At 40.2% G+C, this 20,281-nt stretch overlaps 2 protein-coding genes across 2 annotated transcripts; one reads left to right on the top strand and one right to left on the bottom strand.

The window, feature by feature from the left end:
- The first annotated feature begins 2,778 nt into the window (after positions 1–2,778).
- Positions 2,779–13,324, top strand: LOC115355654 (tetraspanin-8-like). Its single transcript, XM_030046516.1, has 9 exons — positions 2,779–2,997; positions 4,592–4,657; positions 6,354–6,470; positions 6,813–6,887; positions 7,553–7,648; positions 8,180–8,272; positions 8,817–8,888; positions 10,769–10,852; positions 11,581–13,324. The coding sequence occupies exons 1-9, from the start codon at positions 2,938–2,940 to the stop codon at positions 11,713–11,715; spliced, it is 798 nt and encodes a 265-aa protein (XP_029902376.1). The 5' UTR covers positions 2,779–2,937; the 3' UTR covers positions 11,716–13,324.
- A 511-nt stretch (positions 13,325–13,835) lies between these two features.
- On the bottom strand, positions 13,836–20,050 carry LOC115355422 (tetraspanin-8-like). Its single transcript, XM_030046217.1, has 9 exons — positions 19,850–20,050; positions 19,054–19,119; positions 18,461–18,571; positions 18,240–18,314; positions 17,950–18,048; positions 16,773–16,862; positions 16,065–16,124; positions 15,598–15,681; positions 13,836–15,141 (listed from the first exon to the last, which is right to left on the bottom strand). The coding sequence occupies exons 1-9, from the start codon at positions 19,928–19,930 to the stop codon at positions 15,043–15,045; spliced, it is 765 nt and encodes a 254-aa protein (XP_029902077.1). The 5' UTR covers positions 19,931–20,050; the 3' UTR covers positions 13,836–15,042.
- Between the last annotated feature and the right edge of the window lie 231 nt (positions 20,051–20,281).

The raw sequence follows: 20,281 nt of genomic DNA, 5'->3' as shown, positions 1-20,281 counted from the left end.
AGGCCTGACCTCTAGTGGTGAAAAGTAAAATCACTGGTCTGTGGTAGCAGGTGAAGTCACCTGAGTGCAACAAGTGGTGACGTCACCTGCCACCAAAGACCAAGCGCCCGACTTCACACTATTATCAGAAATCATAAATCACAAATTAGAAATACTTTATTGATCCCTGAGAGTAAATTGGGTGATTAGAGGTCAGACTTAACAGAGATTTGGCTTTGTTTACTCTTTAAAATGAATGAGGGTCATTTTTTACTTTAACACGTAAACAATTTTCTGAAACTGCACTAAAGATAAAATATAAAATCTTTATGGGTAATGGGTAAGGGACAACAATCTTGCAATAAATAACATACCAAATTAATAATGATATAATAATAACACTTTATTTATATAGCACCTTTTATATCAGGGGGTCTAGGTCAAAGGGCTTTCTAATAAATGACCAGAACTCAAAAATATTATACAATTATGATATTTTCCTTGAGAAAATATAGCAAAACAGTAACCAAACTGGATGATCCTGTTTTGGCCCACCCGGGCTCATTGTTTGATGTTACACAGCATTCTGAAACAATGAACTTTGTCCATGGGTCAGGAAACTTGAAACTTGAAAACACAGAGGTTACTCTCTGCTATAAATGTCCCTGATAAGCACAGCATTAGTCAACTATCTTGTTTGATTTGAAGCCACAGGGCATGTCGTCAGCTTGCCAGGAAACACATTATGGTAATGCTGGATCTCTCACTCTCTCTCTCCATCTATGTACACAAATAAAAGTGTCAACATAATTGCAGTAAAATAAAAGTAAAATGACTCATGTGGTTGCCAAAGAAGAACACCAACAACTGTTAATCTCCATGTTCAATCTCATCACTGTAATTCCCATCATATTCCAGTAGCACTTCTATCTTCTTGTTTGCACATTGATTTAAGAAAAAAAAAATAAAGGTTGTTATACATGTAGCTCTTTCTAGGCATTTATGGTTCCAATTGTGTGCACACATCTACGCCCATTACTTGCACAGTCCCATATGAGTTTGACATTTTCTCAGGAAAAGTTTACCGGAATGAATTTTCCGGCCACCAGAGCCAATCGGTCTGTTTTCTTGTTGTGAACTGAGGCCACCAGCTTTCTAGGAAACAAATTCCAGTAATGCTGGAGCTCCCATCAACACCCACCAGAGCTCTAATATCAAAACCCATTAAAAATGTAGGGAGCCACTGGCCTCTATATTTACCAAAATTCAAAGCACCAATAAAATGGCAATTAAAATAAAGGTACAAGTAATTAATGTACTGTAATGTGTGGTTTCTACAGAACACCAACAACTGCCTTGTCTTGGATGGGATACTGAAAATCGTTTATCAAGTATTTACATTCCTATAAAATGTTTTGCCAGGATCATCCGCAGTCTGGGTCTTTCTGTTGACATTTATTCAGAACACGACGTTCCCCTGTATCACCTTTCACCTAATATTCTGCATCTGGACCAGCGTATTGTTCTCCCCGAGTCAAATTGATGTTTATTCTTGTCTCTGCTGATAAGAATTTGTGACTGTGAAACATTTTGGACCGTCACGTTCTGCCACCCACACACATCCTCTGCAGAGTGTCTCTGTGCGTTCAAAGATTTTGTGTTGAGGATTTCAATTTGGTGTGTGTGTGTGTGTGTGTGTGTGTGTGTGTGGACATTTGAAGTTGACTAAAGCATGTGGCAGCCGGAAACGAAGGAATCGTGTGTGCATGTGTGTGTATGAATGCCTGAGTGTGCATGTGTGTGTATAAGCATGTCTGAGTGTGTGTGTGTGTGTGTGTGTGTGTATCCATGCGCCTGTGTGTGAGTGTGTGTGTGTGTGTTCATGTTCTCCAGATGTTCCTATGTTCCATCAGGAAGTGCTTCCCTCTGGATCTGCTTTAACAATTGGACCCTTTTTGCTCTTACAGGAACTCTGGGGACCAATAGGATTGCAGCAGTGAGTGTGTGTGTGTGTGTGTGTGTGTGTGTGTATTTGTAACTGAGTGAATAGTATAGATAGACAGATAGAGGAAAAAAACAATGTGGGCTAAGTATGCGAGCGTACACATCTGTGCATGAATGAATGGCCGCCAAGCAGAACAACAGCTTCATCAAGTGGACTGGCGTGTGTGTGTGTGTGTGTGTGGTATAAGAACTGAGGGGTCATGTGATACAGGCTTGAAGCTGCTAGGCTCCCACTAGTTCCTTTGTTCTGCCAAGACAACAGCAGACAAAAAGTGCTTTATGGGGGACTGAACTGAAGGCAAGTTCAAGCGTGTACACACAGACACAGACACACATACACACACACACAGTCTCTGAGAAATAATCCCCCCCATCTTTCCTTTTTCTCTCTCTCAGATCCACTTGTGAGCTCCGCTTTCTCCATTATCTGCCCTCCTATCAGTCCCTCTCACTCCAGTCTGTCACTGGCCACTTCATCCTCTTTAGTAAACCTCTTGTATGACTCGAACCCCCCCCCCCTCCTTAGTGCCTGACTGTTGATCTGTTGATTGCAATTGAGTGCGCTGAATATTCATTTATTTATTCATTTATAATGCTGCACAGCAAATTACCTCATTCACTTCTCTGGTTTAGTGTAATCTAATCTGTTTCATACTCTTTCTCCCTCTCTCCCATACACACACACACACACACACACACACACACACACACACACATACACACTCCTCTCTCCCCCACACCCACTGCTCTCCTTTAAGGGTGGGCCTCTACAACCACCATACCATGAGGGCTTGCCCCGTCCTCCGCTGCCTCAGCGGGATGGTGCTGTGCGCAACAGGGAGGAAACAATCATTCTAATACCTGGAGTCTCTCAAACACACTTTCATTTTGCAGCAGAGGAGCTTTCACCTTCCAGTGGCCTGAAAAAGAAAGTCCTAACGGCCCACTCACAAAATGGGGAAAGTGAACGCCTGTTTGAAGCGGGGGTACATAGTCGTGGCGAGTTTGATCGGGGTAAGTCTGTTTTTCTGTTGCGTCAGAGGAGAAAAAAATGTTTAGAGGGACAAAAACTAAGCTGATGAAACTAAGCTTCATCCACCTGAGTCCAAAGGCACTGAAGTGGCTCTGTAAATACGTGTTTGTGCTGCAAAATGTTTGCCTGTTTCTAATCTCCCGTGGAGCGCCGGACTCATGTTTCATCCACACTGTAAAAATATCTATGTTCACAGGTTATCTAATCCACCGCTGGCGTAGTGTTATGTTTCTTAGAACAAATATAACGGCGGAGGGAGACGGCACTTGTTATCTGCGATTTATTCTTTTAATTTGCTGAAGAAGGGACATTTTTTTGCCACACGAAGCCTTAGTTTGCGTCCTGGTCTGCTTTGTTGCGGCACTGTTACAGATGTTTTGCGTGGGAAATAAGGGAAATGATCTTATTGCCACTTGTTTGAGCAAAATGAGACTTTAAGATTTGACGTGAGGCCAAAAGTCGGGCTTTTTTTGTTTGTTTTGTTTTGTTTTGTTTGTTTTTGTTTTTTTGCAGTGCAGACTTGTGTGAAAGTGGACCTCCAGTAGAGGAAAGTGTAGGACGCATCAAATAGCACGAGCGTATAAGCATGACATCATTGTAAACAAAAACAATGACCATAAGGACCGAGTCAGGGCAGTAAACAACAACATATCTGATGAGTGCCTTGTCAAATCCAAAGAAAAAAATCACTTTAATAATTGTGTTATTGTGTCTCTGTACTGTAATGACTTTATAGTAACCTTATCCTGCTTCATGACTTTTTTTTAATTTAAATCCTCTATCATAATCTGAAGGGATTTGTCTTGTTCTGCTGTGGTTATTTATTTTTTATAATATTCTACTAAAATGTATTCAAGGATCAGTGTATCCCATATTCTACATTTGCAACAACGATTACAAACAAGATTTTAAAAAAGTAGCTCCGGGACAGGAAACAGAACAACTGGGAAATTAACATTTCCCTCCATGAAAGGTAATTCACCATTTATTTGATCTTTAGATATGGATTTTAAAACTATACAATAATCACCCCCATCATCATGTTACAGTTGAGGCGACATTTGTTTTTCCACTTGTTTATTTGTTCCTACTTGTTTCCCTAAACTGGAATTGTTGGTCTGGCAGGTTTGTGGGCGTCACGGGGTGGTTTATTTCTTAACGGGTGGATTCATCTAATATAATGTGACTCTCAGGAAGTGCAGTGCAGGCTACAAGCCCCATGCATTGATCTGACCGAGAAGTGTAACAGCTGAAAACCACTGCCGTCCCTGAGGAGGCCAGTGCAGTGGAAGCTGTTTTCAGCAGATGTTGTAGTCATGATCTTGGTTGCTGTTCAGCAGGAACGCCCATCATGTCTCTGCCAACCGTCATTCAGTGCAAATGCATCACCAGCCCTCATGATTTATTCATAATTAGCAGTCAAACATTGCTATTCTTTGTGTCAAGAGCATTCTCATTTGATTCAAACACAAGCAGGTTCTTCTGTCCCGCCGCTCTCTGCTTTACCTTGTGGTCACAGAGTTGAGCTTTAAAATACCAGGCCAGTATGTATGATGCAATGTGTTATTGTTGCAGACCATCAGTGCCCTGCTGTTGGCAGCCACCCTATTTGGCCATGGATACTTGCACGAGGCTGAAGAGGTAAAACACACACAGCAAACACAAATTCTCCCCCAACTGAAGCCACACCGAGTCCTCAGAAGTTCCTGTTGATGTCTTTGCAAGCTATGGCTGCCGGGCAAGAAATCATGGCTCACCCTTAACCTCCATGTTTGGTGATTTTAGCTTTGTTGAAGGATTACTTGCTCCTTTCTGGATTTATGAAACGTTTCGAAACAAACCTGAAGAAAGCACAGTGGCCAAGCTAAAAACAAGGCTGTTTCGTGTATTTGTAAAAAACTTGACATTTTGGAGGCACGTTTTTCACCCAAGAACAGCAAAATGAAGGATACAACTCTATGCCATAGCTACAAACGTAAAAAGCTTTCATGCACAGACTATAGGTTTTGTAAATATCAGTTACCAGTGGGCAGTGGCAAAATGGAAGTTTATTTAAATGAAATGTCACAGATTATTACTTGCATGTGCTGTGCATTATAAGCTCAAAGTTAGCCTAGAATCACCCTGGTAGTCCAGTACTGTCCAGTCCCACTTGGTGTGAAGATTGTACAGTGTGAAGTAGTGTAAGTTACAGGAACTAAAAGCAGAATCATTCAGGCTTAAAATAGTTCCATGCCTAGAATAGTTAAAATCATCCACGGACTTAAAATAGTAACAGATTCCTCCCTGCTGTAACTTATGTTGCCACAAGGCCTTCTCTGATCAACCAGCCACCCAGTTTATCAGCTCATGGATATTTAAAATGTTGTTATTTTTGGCTCCTGTTGGGAATGCTCGTGTCATTTGCCTCCCAACACAGGGAGGTCGGAGGTCAGCTACAGAGCGATACTCCTTGAGCCAGTAGGGACTCCATGCCTTCCATGCCTCAATGACACTTCAGCAGGATGAACACTGACAAAGTGCGAGCACACAGGCCTTGGCGGAGGGATTTTTGGTCATTGCGTGGTCGGTGGTGCACCGCCCCTGCAGCTCAGGGCTGGATTAGGAGGAAAACACGATCATTATGTGTGGTGTGACGAGTTAAATTATCTAATTTCCTTCCCTTTAAAGGCAGTTTTAATCTGCACCGAGTCACTCTGACAACTTTGTGATTGGAGACAACAGATATGTTCTGCCACAAAAGCATCTCTTCAGTGCCGACTTTACCTGTGTTGGCGCTCTAGACAAAATTACTCCCTTGCGCCCTAACATGACTATTCCCCCATAGTAGCCAGCCCTATTTCATGCCACAGCCACACGTCTTTAAAGTTAGAATGAAAAATGATATATTGTCTTGCATTAGGGATTTCAAATCAAAGTCAAATTGGCACATCTATCATACATAAAAAGGTTCGGTAAGCTTTTGAATGTGATCATGCATCATGCAATGCTTGAAAAAGCCATGGAAATAGCTCAAAACAATCTGTGCTTTTGCCGGGCTGTGAAGGAAGTTGCAACAAGTGCAAAATCCCCTTTAACCTTTGACGCCAAAGCAGCGCTGCACTTGATCATCACTTACATACTCACGCGTGTGTCTGCTTGTGCCCGTTTGATATTCTGGCGACTCGCTGTGAACTTCAGAGGGAAACCTGTGTGCCACTTGGCCGGCGGCCCTCAGTCTCACTCAAGCTCGCTTGAGCAGGGCAGATGCTCGCTGACACATGGGTCTCAAGCCAGGTCATCACCCCACTCACTGCACCACCCTGCCAACCTGAGCCTTTTGTTGTTTTCTCCGCAGGTAGATGAAATGCTCCCAGGAATCGGTCTCCTGTATGCTGTTTGCATCCTGACTCTGCTCCTGAGCATCATCGGAGTTTACGGGGCCTCCAAAGAGAAGCAGTGGGCGCTGATCGTGGTGAGTGTCAGAAAGAAAGCCTCGCGACCTCCTCTCTTCTCCTCAGCTCTTGTTCTTTTACCCATTTCAAGAGTTTTCCTCCAAAATGAGCTACTTTTGAGGTAGTGGACAATTTTAATTCTGATTTGTTTAAAATTTGATTCATTCATGTTTTATTTAAACTTTTAACTAAACTTAAACTAGTCCAGTTGATGCAAATATTATGGATTAGTATTAATTTCACGAGCTATCTTGCACAATGAAACCATTTTGTGCATGTACACGTGTGTGTGTATGTGTGTGTGTGTGTGTGTGTGTGTGTGTGTGTGTGTGTGTGTGTGTGTGTGTGTGTGTGTGTCCTAGGTCATAGTTGGAATGAGTCTGGTGAGTCTGACCATGTTCGTGGAGGTCACGAGAGCAATACCTGCACAACATGAGGTACGACACTAGAACTCCACACGGTTCACTGTTAAAGGTGTAGTCCGTCTAAATTTTGAAGCTGAATATGCATGAAGGAACCAGGGATGCTTGGGAATTTTTTTTTTTTTTTTTTTGACAGCAGGTCAACTTTAGTTTCTGAAAACGTGGCATTTGGCCAGTCCTGTTTTCCTCATACTGGGGCTTTGAAGGTTTAAATCCAAAAATCTAACGCAGTCGCTGCATCCCCAGTGATCGCCATCATAGAAAAATTTCACTCAGACCATTGTTTATTATGTTAAAGGAAAAGCTGATTTTATTTAAAAGAGCTGTCTGATAAAATGGGGGTCTTTTTAGCTCATTCATAAAGCACATGCAGGTTTGTACACGGTTTTTCAGACTATAGAATCAGACTGAAAGTGTTTGGAAGCAGTAGTTCTTGTCAAAGGAGCGGAGAACTTCCTGAAAAACTTATTGTAGCACCTTTCCATTTCCAAAGGATTTAACAATACAATTTTCTAGACAGAAGGACCACGATATAGTTTCTGTAGTAACAAAGTTTGACTCCCATGTGGTGAATAAGATATGCTTCTTATACATACTGATATCCTTGCACAATTTCAAGATTTAAAAAATGTATCATGGAACTTATATATGTTGTTTACCAGATATAATTTTGTTTGCAGACAGGCGAGGAGGTGAGGCGGGAATACCAATCTCTGGTGCCACTGAGTGATGCTAGCGAGCCTGATAAAGTTGGCCTGTATAACTTGCAGATCAATGTAAGTAACCATGTTGTTTTGTGTGTATGCATGTAAGTCAGTGTGTGTGTGTGTACTGCATCACCTTTACTCACTACACTATCGAACTGACCCACATTAAAACAATCACTTTCAGGTAAAGAAATATATGCCTGCTTGTTTTTTTGTTTTTTTTTATTAAGGCATCATCTCTTATAGCTGTGCAAAAAATTTGATACAGCAGAGTATTGCAATATTATTTTCCAATACTGTGTCGATTCTCTGGCTGACTGTATCGATATGTTGCATTTATACCCTTCATTTTTCTATCGTGCTATGCTTTTTAATTAATCACAGTGGGAATTTTCAGTGAACTGGATTTAAGTCAGTTCTCTATATTTTTGCTGTATATTTTATTCATCTACTCAGATGCTGTAGTGCATGTTCAGCTGTTTGTACATTTTCAGTCACTTGTGCAGGGTATTGCATGGTGTAGTGATACAAATCGTACTGTGATGGGTGTTGTAATGTGAGGTCCATGTCCCAAACTGTCTCTTCTGTCTGTCCCCTCAGTTAAAGTGTTGTGGGTTGGAGCAGGGCCACCAGGACTGGGACAACGACATCCCTGAATCCTGCATCTGCACCGAGCACGCCACCGTGCCATGTGTGAGTATAAACACTATCTGGATTCATGAGGAAGTGGGAATAAACCGTCTTGACATAGAGCTTTTTCATGTTATTTAGTTGAAACTGAACTCCTTTTTGGGTGGTGATAACTCGTGGAATACTTGGTAAGAAAGTGATATTAATAGAATACCAGTGAATTCAATTCCTATGTTACTTTCACAGAAAAATGAGCCAATTTCAACATTGACATTATAATGCTGGGTTTCGCTTCTGTATTTCACAGGAAACACTGTAAATAGTTGAGTGTCCATTCAGTCATTAATTGTAGTTTGTGAGGACCAGGGAAACAGAGCATGATGTACAGTTTGATTAATTTTATCTGAAGCAGCGCAATGATAGGCCAAGATTGTAAGTGCAGAAATCACAGTAATTTTGCCGAGTGCTTTTGTGATACCAATGATCGATGCAAATATTCTGCAATATTTCTGCAGTTAGTGCTGTTGTAAAATCACAAATACAGTGACAAGACTGAATACATTCTTTCTTTCTTACAACTGTCGCTTCATGCTCATGTCTGTTCCAGGTGGAAGCTCCAAAGAACAGTAGTCTATATGTGGACAGTATCGATAACGAACCCATTATGATTTATAAAGAGGTAAGAAAACAATCAGGATTCAAAATATTAAGCCGATATTGTTCTGTTTGCAGAACAAAAAAGCCGTATTTAGCTCACTTTCTGGATTAGGGGTTTTATATGCACGTGGCTGATCTGGACTAAAGTCTCAGGGTGCTGAAATGTGCTTTACACACACATTACATAAAAGTAATGTGTGTGTGTGTGTGTGTGTGTGTGTGAGACAGTATACTCTCTATCACTTTCAATATAACGTTATGTCTATTGTTTTAAAATTATAATATAGAGCAAATGCAACTTCCCACATGTTTAAATAGGATGTATTTCATAACTGAACTTGCTGTAAGACATTGCTAAATTGCAATGAATGGCAAACAATGGCAAGGACAAAATGCAGACATAAGAATTTATTTATTTATTTATTTATCTATTTTAATGTTCAGCCTTGCCCAGGATGTAATTATTTTCCGCTCGCACTGTTTCGCTGACCTCAGACAGACAAACAACTAGGAACTAGGAACCAAAACCGATAATTGCAGACATATTACGACATTTGGTCATCCCCCACCCCCCCCCCCCCCCAAAAAACAAAAAAAAAACAAAACAAGCAAATGCAAGCAATCCCTGCCAAATGTTGTGACAGACATGTTTCCTGACAAATTTATTTGCTTTGTAGTTAATAATTGACAAGAGCAACCTTGGCTTGTTCTATAGAAAACATAGGTATATGTGTTATAAGTCTAGATTTGAGCCATTTTCAATATTGTGACCAAAAATCAATTTTACTGAATATATTAAAACAGTGTATTTACATTTATCTTTTAATAATACTAGCAACAACAGAAGCACAGTCAGTCAAATTCGGCATTATAGGGAGGGATAGCACTTGAATAAGAAACAAGTAAGAAACGGGGTAATCTGGTAAGAAACACACTGAAACTGTGGTTTTTGGGGCTTTATGTTTTTGCATGGCCCTTTGCTGAAGGATCAAGGGAAAAGGCGCACTTCAGCCCCAAACAATTTACACCTGAATTGAACCTTCGGTGTCTTTTAATTCATATATTGAGTATTATTGCAGATATTTTCTTGCCCTTGTATTTGAACATGCCCCTGATGAAGGCGTGAGCCCGAAACGTTGCATGTCTGTTTGCCAGTGGAAGAAAAATGAAAAGAGAAGTGAAGACAAGTGTGTGTGTGTGCGCTCCTTCACTACGTGTTTGTGTACATTTTCTGAAGGATACCTCATCCAAATCAGCTAGGAAGGCCTTGGTAGTCCAGCAAACCTAGAGATAATGGGACACTGAAGACGGTGGACAGAGACAAGAGGAAGTATCAGTGTTTTAGTTTAGCTTAGTCGCACCAAGACTGACATGTTTTATAGGTGAGCCACCCCAAGAGACTAATAAAAATACCTCACTTTGAAAGATAAGTTCACAAATAGGGGCCGACGAAGCAGAGGACGTCAAGATGGCCATGATGCCGTAAGAGAGTGGGAGCTTGTGTGTCGAGGGATCTGTGAGATAGAGATCAAATATGCAAGTGGAGCAACAGCTGGTTTAAGTAAGCAGTGAAGGCTTGAGTGCATTCCAGGGCTGTCCTCCTGTCGGTGCCCAGATAATTATTTAACTGCATTCACTTAACAACATGCACTGACATAACCCCTAGGATGGTAAGGGTGTGGAGGTGGAGTGTGAAGTCTGCACAGCAGAGATAATTTCCTTATGCTGTTGGTGACTTCTGAACTCGCTTGGCTGTGTGCCCTCTTTGGTAAAACACGTCATTATTAAAGAGCATCAAAGCTGTAATTAAAAGTCACATGAGCGGCGGCGTCCCGAACTAGACATGTCTTGAAAATGTGTTCTTTCTGCGCATTAATGGATTGGTCTGCTCCTCTGTTCCAGCCATGCCTCCCAATTTTCATCGGCCATGTCCACATGGCGATTACTATCATCATAGGAATTCTTTTTGGACTCACGCTAATGTGGGTAAGTATTAGTCTGTTTACCTGCGCACCTGTTTGTCTTGTTTCTACTCACTTCACTTCACTTCACTTGCCTTACCCCTCCCCTGTCTCCTGCTCTCCTCACGCTGATGTTTTTCTGGGAGCTTCACAAGTCCATGCAACATGCCATTTAAATGAGCTCCTCAATTAGTCATCACCATCGTCTCTCTCTCTCTCTCTCTCTCTCTCTCTCTCTCTCTCTCTCCCTCTCTCTCACTCTCTAAAGGCAGAATCAGGCCTCTCTGTGAAGCCACTGAGGGCTTGTTGAGTGTATAACTGAAGAAAAAGAAGTTTCTTACTTTTTTACTTACCTTCTTAACCTTTACTTAAAGTCACATAGAGATTAAAAGTGAGACCTGTGAGGCATATAATACAAAGGCAACATGAAAAAATGAAATTATTCTGTCAATGGAGAACATACAGTGCAAGTAAATAAAAAGTTTTCCTCTGCATCAGTCACAGTTGGGCCTTTTGGTGACAGAGCAACTGGAGAGCAAATGGCTACTGCATTTTGCACCCAAATCTGTCGCTTTTGCGTAACGGCATGATCACCCTGAAAGGAATTAGGAGGTGTTGTTTCCCTTCAAATGAACCACTTCTTAGAAAAACCACTTATAGTATTTATTTCTCAACTGGAGCTTCTGTTGTGTGTCACTGTGTCATATGCCCCCTCCCTCTCCCTCTCCCTCTCTTCCTCCCTCTCCCCTCCAGGCCTTGTCAGCAGGCCTGTGTGCGGTCATGCTGTATCAGCTGAGGCGAAAGTTTGATGTCCCTCCGGTGGTTTACAGTCCAGAGGCTAAAGCAGGAAACTACACCACCCTTACAGAATCAGCGGAAAATGCCTGAGGTCTTTCTCTCTCATTTTTCGTAGCTCTTCATAATGACTATGGTCGTTATTGCAGCATATTTAGCCAAATAAAGCAAAACTATGGATAAATGGATTTAAGATGGATCCAGGAGCACTAAAGGGAGATGTTAATGACGATGGTATACAGCTGAATATAGTCAGTTTTTGAAACGCAGCGTACATTTAGTCTCTTAAACAGCACATGCTGCCTCCAGCAAGTTACAAACTTTTGTAATCCCATGAAAAATATGTGATTTCATTCTTTTAATTTTTTTTACTCATAAGTTGAAAGTTCATGGTCCCTTATGTGTTAAATGAGTTTCATGTCATCTTGGCCCTTGAAGCGTGTTAAAACATATACTGTAATTTAGTGTAAAAAAAAAAAAATGCAGGGTCATTTCAGCTTTTCATTTCAGGAAAAAAAATTATATGTTACAGCATATATCAGCAAAGCAGGGCAAAATAGTACTGTATAGAGTTTATTTTATTTTCTAAAGCAAGTTTCTGTGTGAAAACTCAAGGAAGACGATGAAACTCAAGACACATGAGCTGCATATTACATCTGAGTTGAATTACAGCATAATAGAAATCACTCTAAATAAATTAAAATCACTTCAACTAGTTCAGGTCCCAGTACAGTAATGCATAAATTTGGATGTGGAGTTTGTAGTTGTTAACTGAATTAAATTGTGGCAGCCAATAACAAAATTTCAGCTTTTTTGGTGGCATTTCCACCCCAGACTGTAATTGTAATATACCATGCTGGATTATGCATGTAAGTGTTACTGAACAGTAAATTGAGGCTTAAGTTATGGAAGGGCTCGGTTATTTTAATATGCATTGTCTGAGAAAAAGTATTTTTCTACGAAAAAGCACTGATGAAGATGTGACTTTTGAAAGTATTTACCTTATATAGATGTGCTGCAGCTCCATTATGAATGTCAGGATTGTGTCTGTTTTCAGCTTTCTGGAATAATAAATGGTTAAGGCCATTGCTGCATCATTCTCAGCCAAGTTTTAAGGTTGCTTTTTTTTTTTGTTTTACTCCCAACTTTTTGTTTGCATTTATATTAGATTGCACTTGCGACCACCTGAGCCTTGAGGTGCAGTTTCACCTGTATGGTAAATGCAAATATTGATTTGAGGTTGAAATATTCTGATTTAAATACTTTATTTTCTAATGGGTCATCATTGCTGATACCCACAAATTTCAGGATCAAGTGCAACTGTTGATAGTATTGCAGCAACCAAACACACAAAATCAAATTCCTACAAAACATAATTATTTTTTGGTATTAGTGCCACAGCTGCCCAGTCTCCTACATAGATCAAGGGGAATATTTATTTGGGGGCTAGCAGGGCTCAGGTGCTCCCTCCCTGTCTCAGCCAGTGCTCGATCTCACCATTGCTTGACACACATACATGCAGCATAAAACAAAACTCACATCTTATGACATGCAGCATGTTTGTCTCACTGACTGCCAAATACAATATTTTATTTTTGTTTTCTTCTCATTTTTTTAATAAGTTCTCTGGTTTGGATTTGTAAAAACAGAGTTGCGTTGCCATTTAGACTTTGTATTGTGTGTAATAAAAAGAAGAAAAAAAAGAGAGATGCACTGTGATCAGTTTCAATCGCCTGACAAGGCGGGTGCGACACACCACAACGTGTTAAGGTGTTTGTGTAAGAAACTCCTTTTTTCCCCCCACTTCCCACTTGTCATGACCACAGCATTAGACGTTACGTTTTGAGGAAGGTACCGTTGGCATTTAACTTTATTTCACATTGTGTGATCTGTCTGCTCAGTGTTTCAATAAAAGTTGAACCCTCATCCCATAAAGGAGAAGCTTAGCCATCATTTGCCAGTGCTCAGGAACAGTCAGCCTTTGTGAAAACAGATGAATGATTGCTCCTGTCATTCCTTCACATCGTGAGCTATTAAGTGGTTAACACTCTCCAACTGTGTGTTGGCTTCCTAGGCACGTAGTTGTTCAGGTGTGTTGTGTAGACATGTTACCATGAGTGCGTGTTACTCTAAGTGCAGTTTTTAAATCATAAAATTGAACTACATTAACAATAAAAGACAGAAACGAGATGAGATCAGATCAGATTTTTGAGTTTTATTTTAGCTGCTTATAAAACATCACATAAATGCATTCCATAAATAACACTGAGATTATGTATGAGAAAAGAAAATATACAGTAATTTGGAATAACCTATGATTAATTAGGATTAATAGCAATAATTTAATTTTATCTAAAGTGCACAAGTAGAGAGAGGATCTTTTCTTTCAGATGAAATCCCTTTAACAGGGGGTATATTACTCACAGTGCCAGTATGACTGCAGACAGCTCATGCATTAACTTCAAACCGGTGGTGACACGGCACATTGGCCATGTGCTATGGATTGGGTCATAACAGCCAGGATTTATGAGAGGACAGTGATGATCCATTTACCAATGGAAAGGGCTTTTGAAAACCCCTCGCTTCCGGTCTTGCAAACAGTCTGAAACTTTTCTAAAACTTGAAAGCAAATCATTTGTTTTTAAGGCGAAACAGTTGTAAAATATATGAATTTGTGGCTACTGAAACAGGAAGTTGTGCTACCTAATCTGCAATCCACTGCTGCACACATGAACCTCATCGGGAGTGGGATTGTGACTATTGGAAAAGATAAAGTATCACTTAGGCTGCATTCAGAAAGAATCAGCAGCGTGACATTGGGGTTGTGCTCTAGCAAAAGTTAATTCTGGTTCTCCTACTTGCCGGGTGGTCCTGCATGTTTTTTGCTGAACCCCCTGCGGTACTCACTGCCACAGCCTAAACACTCCACCCTCATTCAAATGAATGGGATGACTGGTGTTTTTCACCGAGTGCCTGATTCAGTGTGCATGCAGCCTTACTGAGAGTCCTTTGAGAAAAAACTGAATGGGTGATGTAGCTGCAAATATATACAGATGGCATGACAAGGCCCTTTAACGTAAAGACATTCTGGTATCCCAGGAAGCCCTGTGACTCATTCCTCCTCACCTCATAACTCACCCATGACAGCAGCTGTGGGCACAGGGGCACAAAATGAGTCATTTGCAACATGTGTGTGTAGTTTAGGGTCAATGCACGTATAAGTTCATAGAGTTTCCTTTCAACACCAGCAATATGTGATAATGCGTATTCATAGCAAAACGTGGTGTCAGCATGTGCTGCTACTGTGCATATTATCCAGGTTATGGTAGGCAGCATATTGCATTTACATGTGCCAGCTCAAACAAGTTACACTTGATTATTCCTATTGATATCAAATCAGTAATATGTATGAAAATGTGCTCAGTAACTATGAAGCACAGGAGTTTGAAGGAGAGCCAGGAAATCCTTTTTCCGCTTTATCTGGACCATCAGCTTGACGCTCAAAACAAGCAAAACCATCTGGGAAAACAAACACAAGAGTTAGTTGACCAGCCTATTAACACTGTGTTCAAATACAAGGATGAACGGAAGGTCTACTCTCTAAAAGAAGGGAGAAAAAAGTCTTGATGCCCATTTCTAATCTGGTGGGTGTGTAAACATATGTAAAATTGTAAGATGTATTATTATTTTTTTATCCAGTGCAGTGTATGCTCTTTGTGTCTGAATTAATAGCTGGAGTCAGGGCAGCTAACAAGACAAAAACACAAAAATCAATATTTAGATTAGGTTTGATTTTTTTTTTTTTTTTTTTTTTTTTGCTATAGTTACATGGTTAAGACAGGAATATAAAAGTTTGGTTGAGAGTTTATCACACCAGCATCTCCCTGTCTTCTCCTGTGCATGTGTATCTGTGGTGTTTATGTTGGTATACAGCTTTCTAAATACAGAAATATGTCAAACCGCAAAGACACATACCCAAAATACTGCAGTTCCAAACATGAAACCAACCACAATTGAGAATACACGTTTCACGGCGGCCATGTAGATTGGTAAGCAAGGCTGTGAGAACAACAAAAATAGATATCAAATGTACAAGAACGTTGATAGAAGATTTATTAATATTTATTCTACAATCTGGGGATCGTTGTTTGACAATGCACACCTTGAGGGAATGAATTAAAACTGATCCTGTTACTTCAAGTTTAACATTTAGGCAAACAGCATTCTTAATCAACAGTTGGGCTGGGGAGGCAAGCCATTAAAGCACACTATAACTCAGCAAATATTTATATTTATTATTATTTATATTTATAAGCTAAGAAATGCAAAGGATTATTTGTATTGCACAGTCCCGTTATCCACCAGTTAGATTTAAAACTGAAAGAGAAAATGTGTGTATGTGCGTGTAATGTATTTTCCTGTAAAATCTTGAGATGTTTCACCTCTTGATAAATTAGCTGGTTCTTTGGAGCCCCAATGGTGAAATTCTCACGCAGTCTAACCTGGTGAAGAAGAATAAAAAGGCAAATTATTAAAGTTGACAAAAATGAAATTCAATAAGTGCTGGCAAATATGTCGCTACGTTAATCATATTACATTATCTTAACTTTCATCATCACTATTATGATTGCCGCAGGCCTAAAAATGTAGAGTTGCAAGTGCCTGTTTTGATTTTAAAGGAAAATTCTAGCCAAATGTTAATTGAGATATATCATTGAGAGATTTTCACAATACAGCTACTACTGCATTTAACAGGAACAAAAGAATTGATCTAAAACGGAAATGTTAGCTATTAGGTTTCAATGACGACCCTAGAAAAAAAAAGCGCAAAGGTTTCTTTGTAAAGTAAGCGATTTGCAGCAACAATGAAAAAAGCATACATGGAGAAATCAAGCATAGAAGAGGAAGAGCTCACTTCTGTCCCTCATCAAAGTCCACTATAGCTGCAGCTGCTCTTTATGTGCATCAGGTATTGTGGGAAAACAGGAAAACAACAAAACAACAACAAAATAGCACCAGATGTGCAACATAAATCACCAATCTCTGTATAATAACAGTGCTCGTGCACTTTAGTGTGGAATTCTCCTTTAAGTGATACTGATGAGTCATCTTTACTGCTTGCACTGTGCTCTAATGTGCAGGACACTCACACATCTTCTTCCTGGGTCTTTACAGAGACAGGAGGCCGGGACAGTGGAGCCCCAGTCTTTGTAGCCTTCTACCAGCCCACAGCACTTGTACTGGGGAGAGTGGACACACACACACACGCACGCACACACACACACACACACACACACACACACGCACACACACACGCGCGCACACACACACACACACACACACACACACACACGCACACATACACACACACAGTCAATTGTCACGAAGCAGAGCAGAGCAGAAACAGTGCAATAAACTGCAACACAATACAAATAATGCAGTCACAGCATCTTCCCCCAAGTCTTAAAGAAACAGTTCACCCAAAATTCCTACTTACCTCTAGTTTAATGTACCAGTCCAATATAACCTGAGCACAATGGGTTAGACGGGTATTCTTTAGAGGAGGTCAAACCGACTACTCAAACATAAAATTTCTGGGTGGTAAACGGTTCCTAACCCTGACATAAATCAAACCAGTGATGTATCAGTTTTTCACAGCAGCCATTTTGACATGAGAAAAGGGTAAACACAGGTGTTATTAATGACATTAATCATGGTTTCATTCCATTAAAGATTACCGGAGCCTTTCCAATGAACCAGAATGCACAAAAGCTGAACCCTTGCTCTGTTTTTTTTTAGACCTAAATGGAACAGAACTTTCATTGACATGCATTTACCTGCTTCTTCATGTCAAAATGGCTGTTTTTTACCTGTAAATGCACCAACTGTTCAGTGACTGCTAGTATTAATATAGTGTCACACATGCACACACACACATACACACAAAGTTTCCCTGTATTGTTTACATAACATTCAGTGCACCATAAGCATGAGGGCGACATATTACACACACTGATGTAAACAAAGCAACTTACATGCCATTGCAAAATGAACCAGCATAATTTGTCCAGCCTGATTTGTGTATTAAGTTTCATGTCAACTGGATTTATGGTGTAAGTAGGGAGACAATTGGTTTTGTGTATTTAAATGCAATGCAAAGGTATGTTATCCCTTCAAGTTTTGTCAAAAAATCCAGTTTGAAATTTCATTGTGTGGGGGAAAACTATTGTGTTATTTGGTTTAGTGTTGCCTCCACTGCACTGAAGAACAGTTTTACAACACTGTCCGGAGCAGAGCTGTAGTCAGTCAGGAACAAAAGCTGCTTACATATGCTTGCATACTATCCAGCAGGGTTCTGTTGGCCTTCTGGTTTTCACTGAGCGGCATCATGGCCAGGAATGACGACTCCCTGTTCACCACTTCTTTCTGAGGAGAGAGGAGCCACAGTGAAGATCGTTAACTTGTACTTTCAGTTGGACATGAGACATTAGGTTTTTATTTGTGATTTACTTTTTTCTGTCAACTCTGTTAGTGCTTTGTTTTTTATGGGTTTATGTCGTATGTTTGTGATGATGAAATAAGAACACAATTAAAACATGCAACCAAGAGTACTGTACCTCATAAATAGGTTGGTATTTTAGGGCTGTGTTAATAATCAGTGTTTGGCTGGCTGCCGCCATCCCAACTGCAAACTACATGCAGAGAGACACAAAGATGCATGAACGAGAAGCCTGGTTTGTTCCAAAAGAAAAAAAAAAACACTTTTAAAAGACTTACTTTTTAAAGATAACAGGTGACCTAATTTGAAGCCCCACTAGACACGCACAGCAGATCTTACCAGAATCAAACACCATCTATTTTCCTTACAGGCTCCACACACGCCGAGCACAGACAGCAGCAGACAGCCCGATCCCAGGATGTACAGCTGCACCACTCTGTAAATGTCCAGCTGAAGGAGAAAAACAACACTCATTTTCAATTTTTATATGCTCTATGACCAAATTCACTGTCGTGTGATGAGAACGTAAGCAGGGTGACTGATCATTTAGTGTGGTTAAATGCACACTAATGTTTTTTTTTTTTTTTTTTTTTTTTTCATCACAGACATGGAGCAGGGCTGTCAGAATAATAGGACAACCACTGAAGACTGAGATTAATGAATTATAGTGGGATAAATCATTAATTTACAAAAACTGAATGTGAAATGTGAATGAAATATTTAAGTATGTAAAAATACAATGCTATTAAATAGGATCAGCTACAGAACACTGTTTTCCCATTGAAATTTGACAGGTTCTCTGCCTCTGCACATTAAGGCTTATCTCAGTCAATGTGTTTATTCCTGTCTCCACAAAATGTTTCTGAAACTAAAACTTCAATCTGCCAAATGGAAAGGAAGCTTCTGTCATCCAGGTAGAAGGACAATCTTACCTTGTCGGTCTGTAAAGCTTGTCTATGTGCAGACACTGTCACCGCCAACATGAAGAAGCACAGGGCCTTGAGGGAAAAGCACAACAATTTAGTTTAGTTCAGACAGATGCTATAGTTCAATGTCATAATGCTATAGATATCCTTAAATGAAAAACATCAAGATCATTGAAATTTAGCACTAGAATCCATTTTTTTTTTAGGTTCTCCACCAAAGACCTTGGTTTCCCTGGAAAATGCCTTCATTTGTTTTAATTTTGTACTTTTAGATAAGCTTACATGTCCATTTTCAAACAACAGCTGACTAATTTTTTGTATATTTTTTTCCATCTGGGAAATCCTAGGGAAAAAAACAAGGGTCAAGTAATCAGAAACCATTTAAAAGGTACACATCACAGGAAACGTTAAAAAATACTCCATATGGGTAAAATACTGTATAGAATACTGAATATATAAGGAAAATTATGTCATAACAAATACAAAAACACCATAAGGTCGCAGAGAGACACTATAAATCCGTAAGGGAAGATTATAGGAATGCTATTTTTACAGTGCGGTGACATAACCCACAGCTGAAGCCCCTTATTTACATTGATGGATGTCACATTCTTATAATAAAGATAGCATGGCAGTCCTGTTTTTAATTAATTACTGAGCTGCATTAAATACATAATAGGTGCAACTTAAAGGCCTGGCTACAGCGAGTGGTCTCCTCGGAGTGTCGTATAAAAATGCAGTGAAATACATCTGGCCTCCGGGCTGAGGCTGCAGGGACTGAGCCCCTTTGAGATCCACTCACCATGTTCACACCATTTAAAAAGATGAACGGCCTTTTCAGACTCGTTTTGTCCGCCACCACGATCACTGTGGTCGGCTGCATGGTGATGCTCCTCCGGGCGCTGAAACGCTGTTTCACTCACACACACACACACAGATAAAACACTGGGATATGGCTACATCCTTATGTGTTTACTACAGTGTTAATCCGCACCGCACGTCACCGGAGGCGCACTGGATGTGAGCTTCGTGTTTCGTTCAAGCGCAGTCGGAGAGAAACCCCATCCTACATGAGCGACCCAGCAAAGTTCCTGATTCAAACAAAGAATAAATCAAATATCTTCGTTTGGTTAATTGCTTAATTAAAGCACCAATTCCCAAGGCGCAAATTGTTCTCAAATAAGTCAGCAGCCATCGAAATTCAGTTTAACCACAGTGCTTTCTTTAATCCGAG

This window comes from Myripristis murdjan, chromosome 23 (genome assembly GCF_902150065.1).
Source record: "Myripristis murdjan chromosome 23, fMyrMur1.1, whole genome shotgun sequence".
NCBI classification, from domain to species: Eukaryota; Metazoa; Chordata; class Actinopteri; order Holocentriformes; family Holocentridae; genus Myripristis; species Myripristis murdjan.
Note: the sequence above shows the minus strand (reverse complement) of the source record. Positions and strands in the feature narration are given on the sequence as shown.

Coding starts and splice junctions, on each gene's coding strand:
- LOC115355422 (XM_030046217.1), bottom strand. CDS start 19,930: ATGCAGCCGACCACAGTGATCGTGGTGGCGGACAAAACGAGTCTGAAA. Junction 16,863..17,949: donor TGGATAGTATGCAAGCATAT/GTAAGCAGCTTT, acceptor CACTCTCCCCAG/TACAAGTGCTGTGGGCTGGT. Junction 15,682..16,064: donor ACCAGCTAATTTATCAAGAG/GTGAAACATCTC, acceptor TTGTTCTCACAG/CCTTGCTTACCAATCTACAT.
- LOC115355654 (XM_030046516.1), top strand. CDS start 2,938: ATGGGGAAAGTGAACGCCTGTTTGAAGCGGGGGTACATAGTCGTGGCG. Junction 6,471..6,812: donor AGCAGTGGGCGCTGATCGTG/GTGAGTGTCAGA, acceptor TGTGTGTCCTAG/GTCATAGTTGGAATGAGTCT. Junction 6,888..7,552: donor CAATACCTGCACAACATGAG/GTACGACACTAG, acceptor TTTTGTTTGCAG/ACAGGCGAGGAGGTGAGGCG.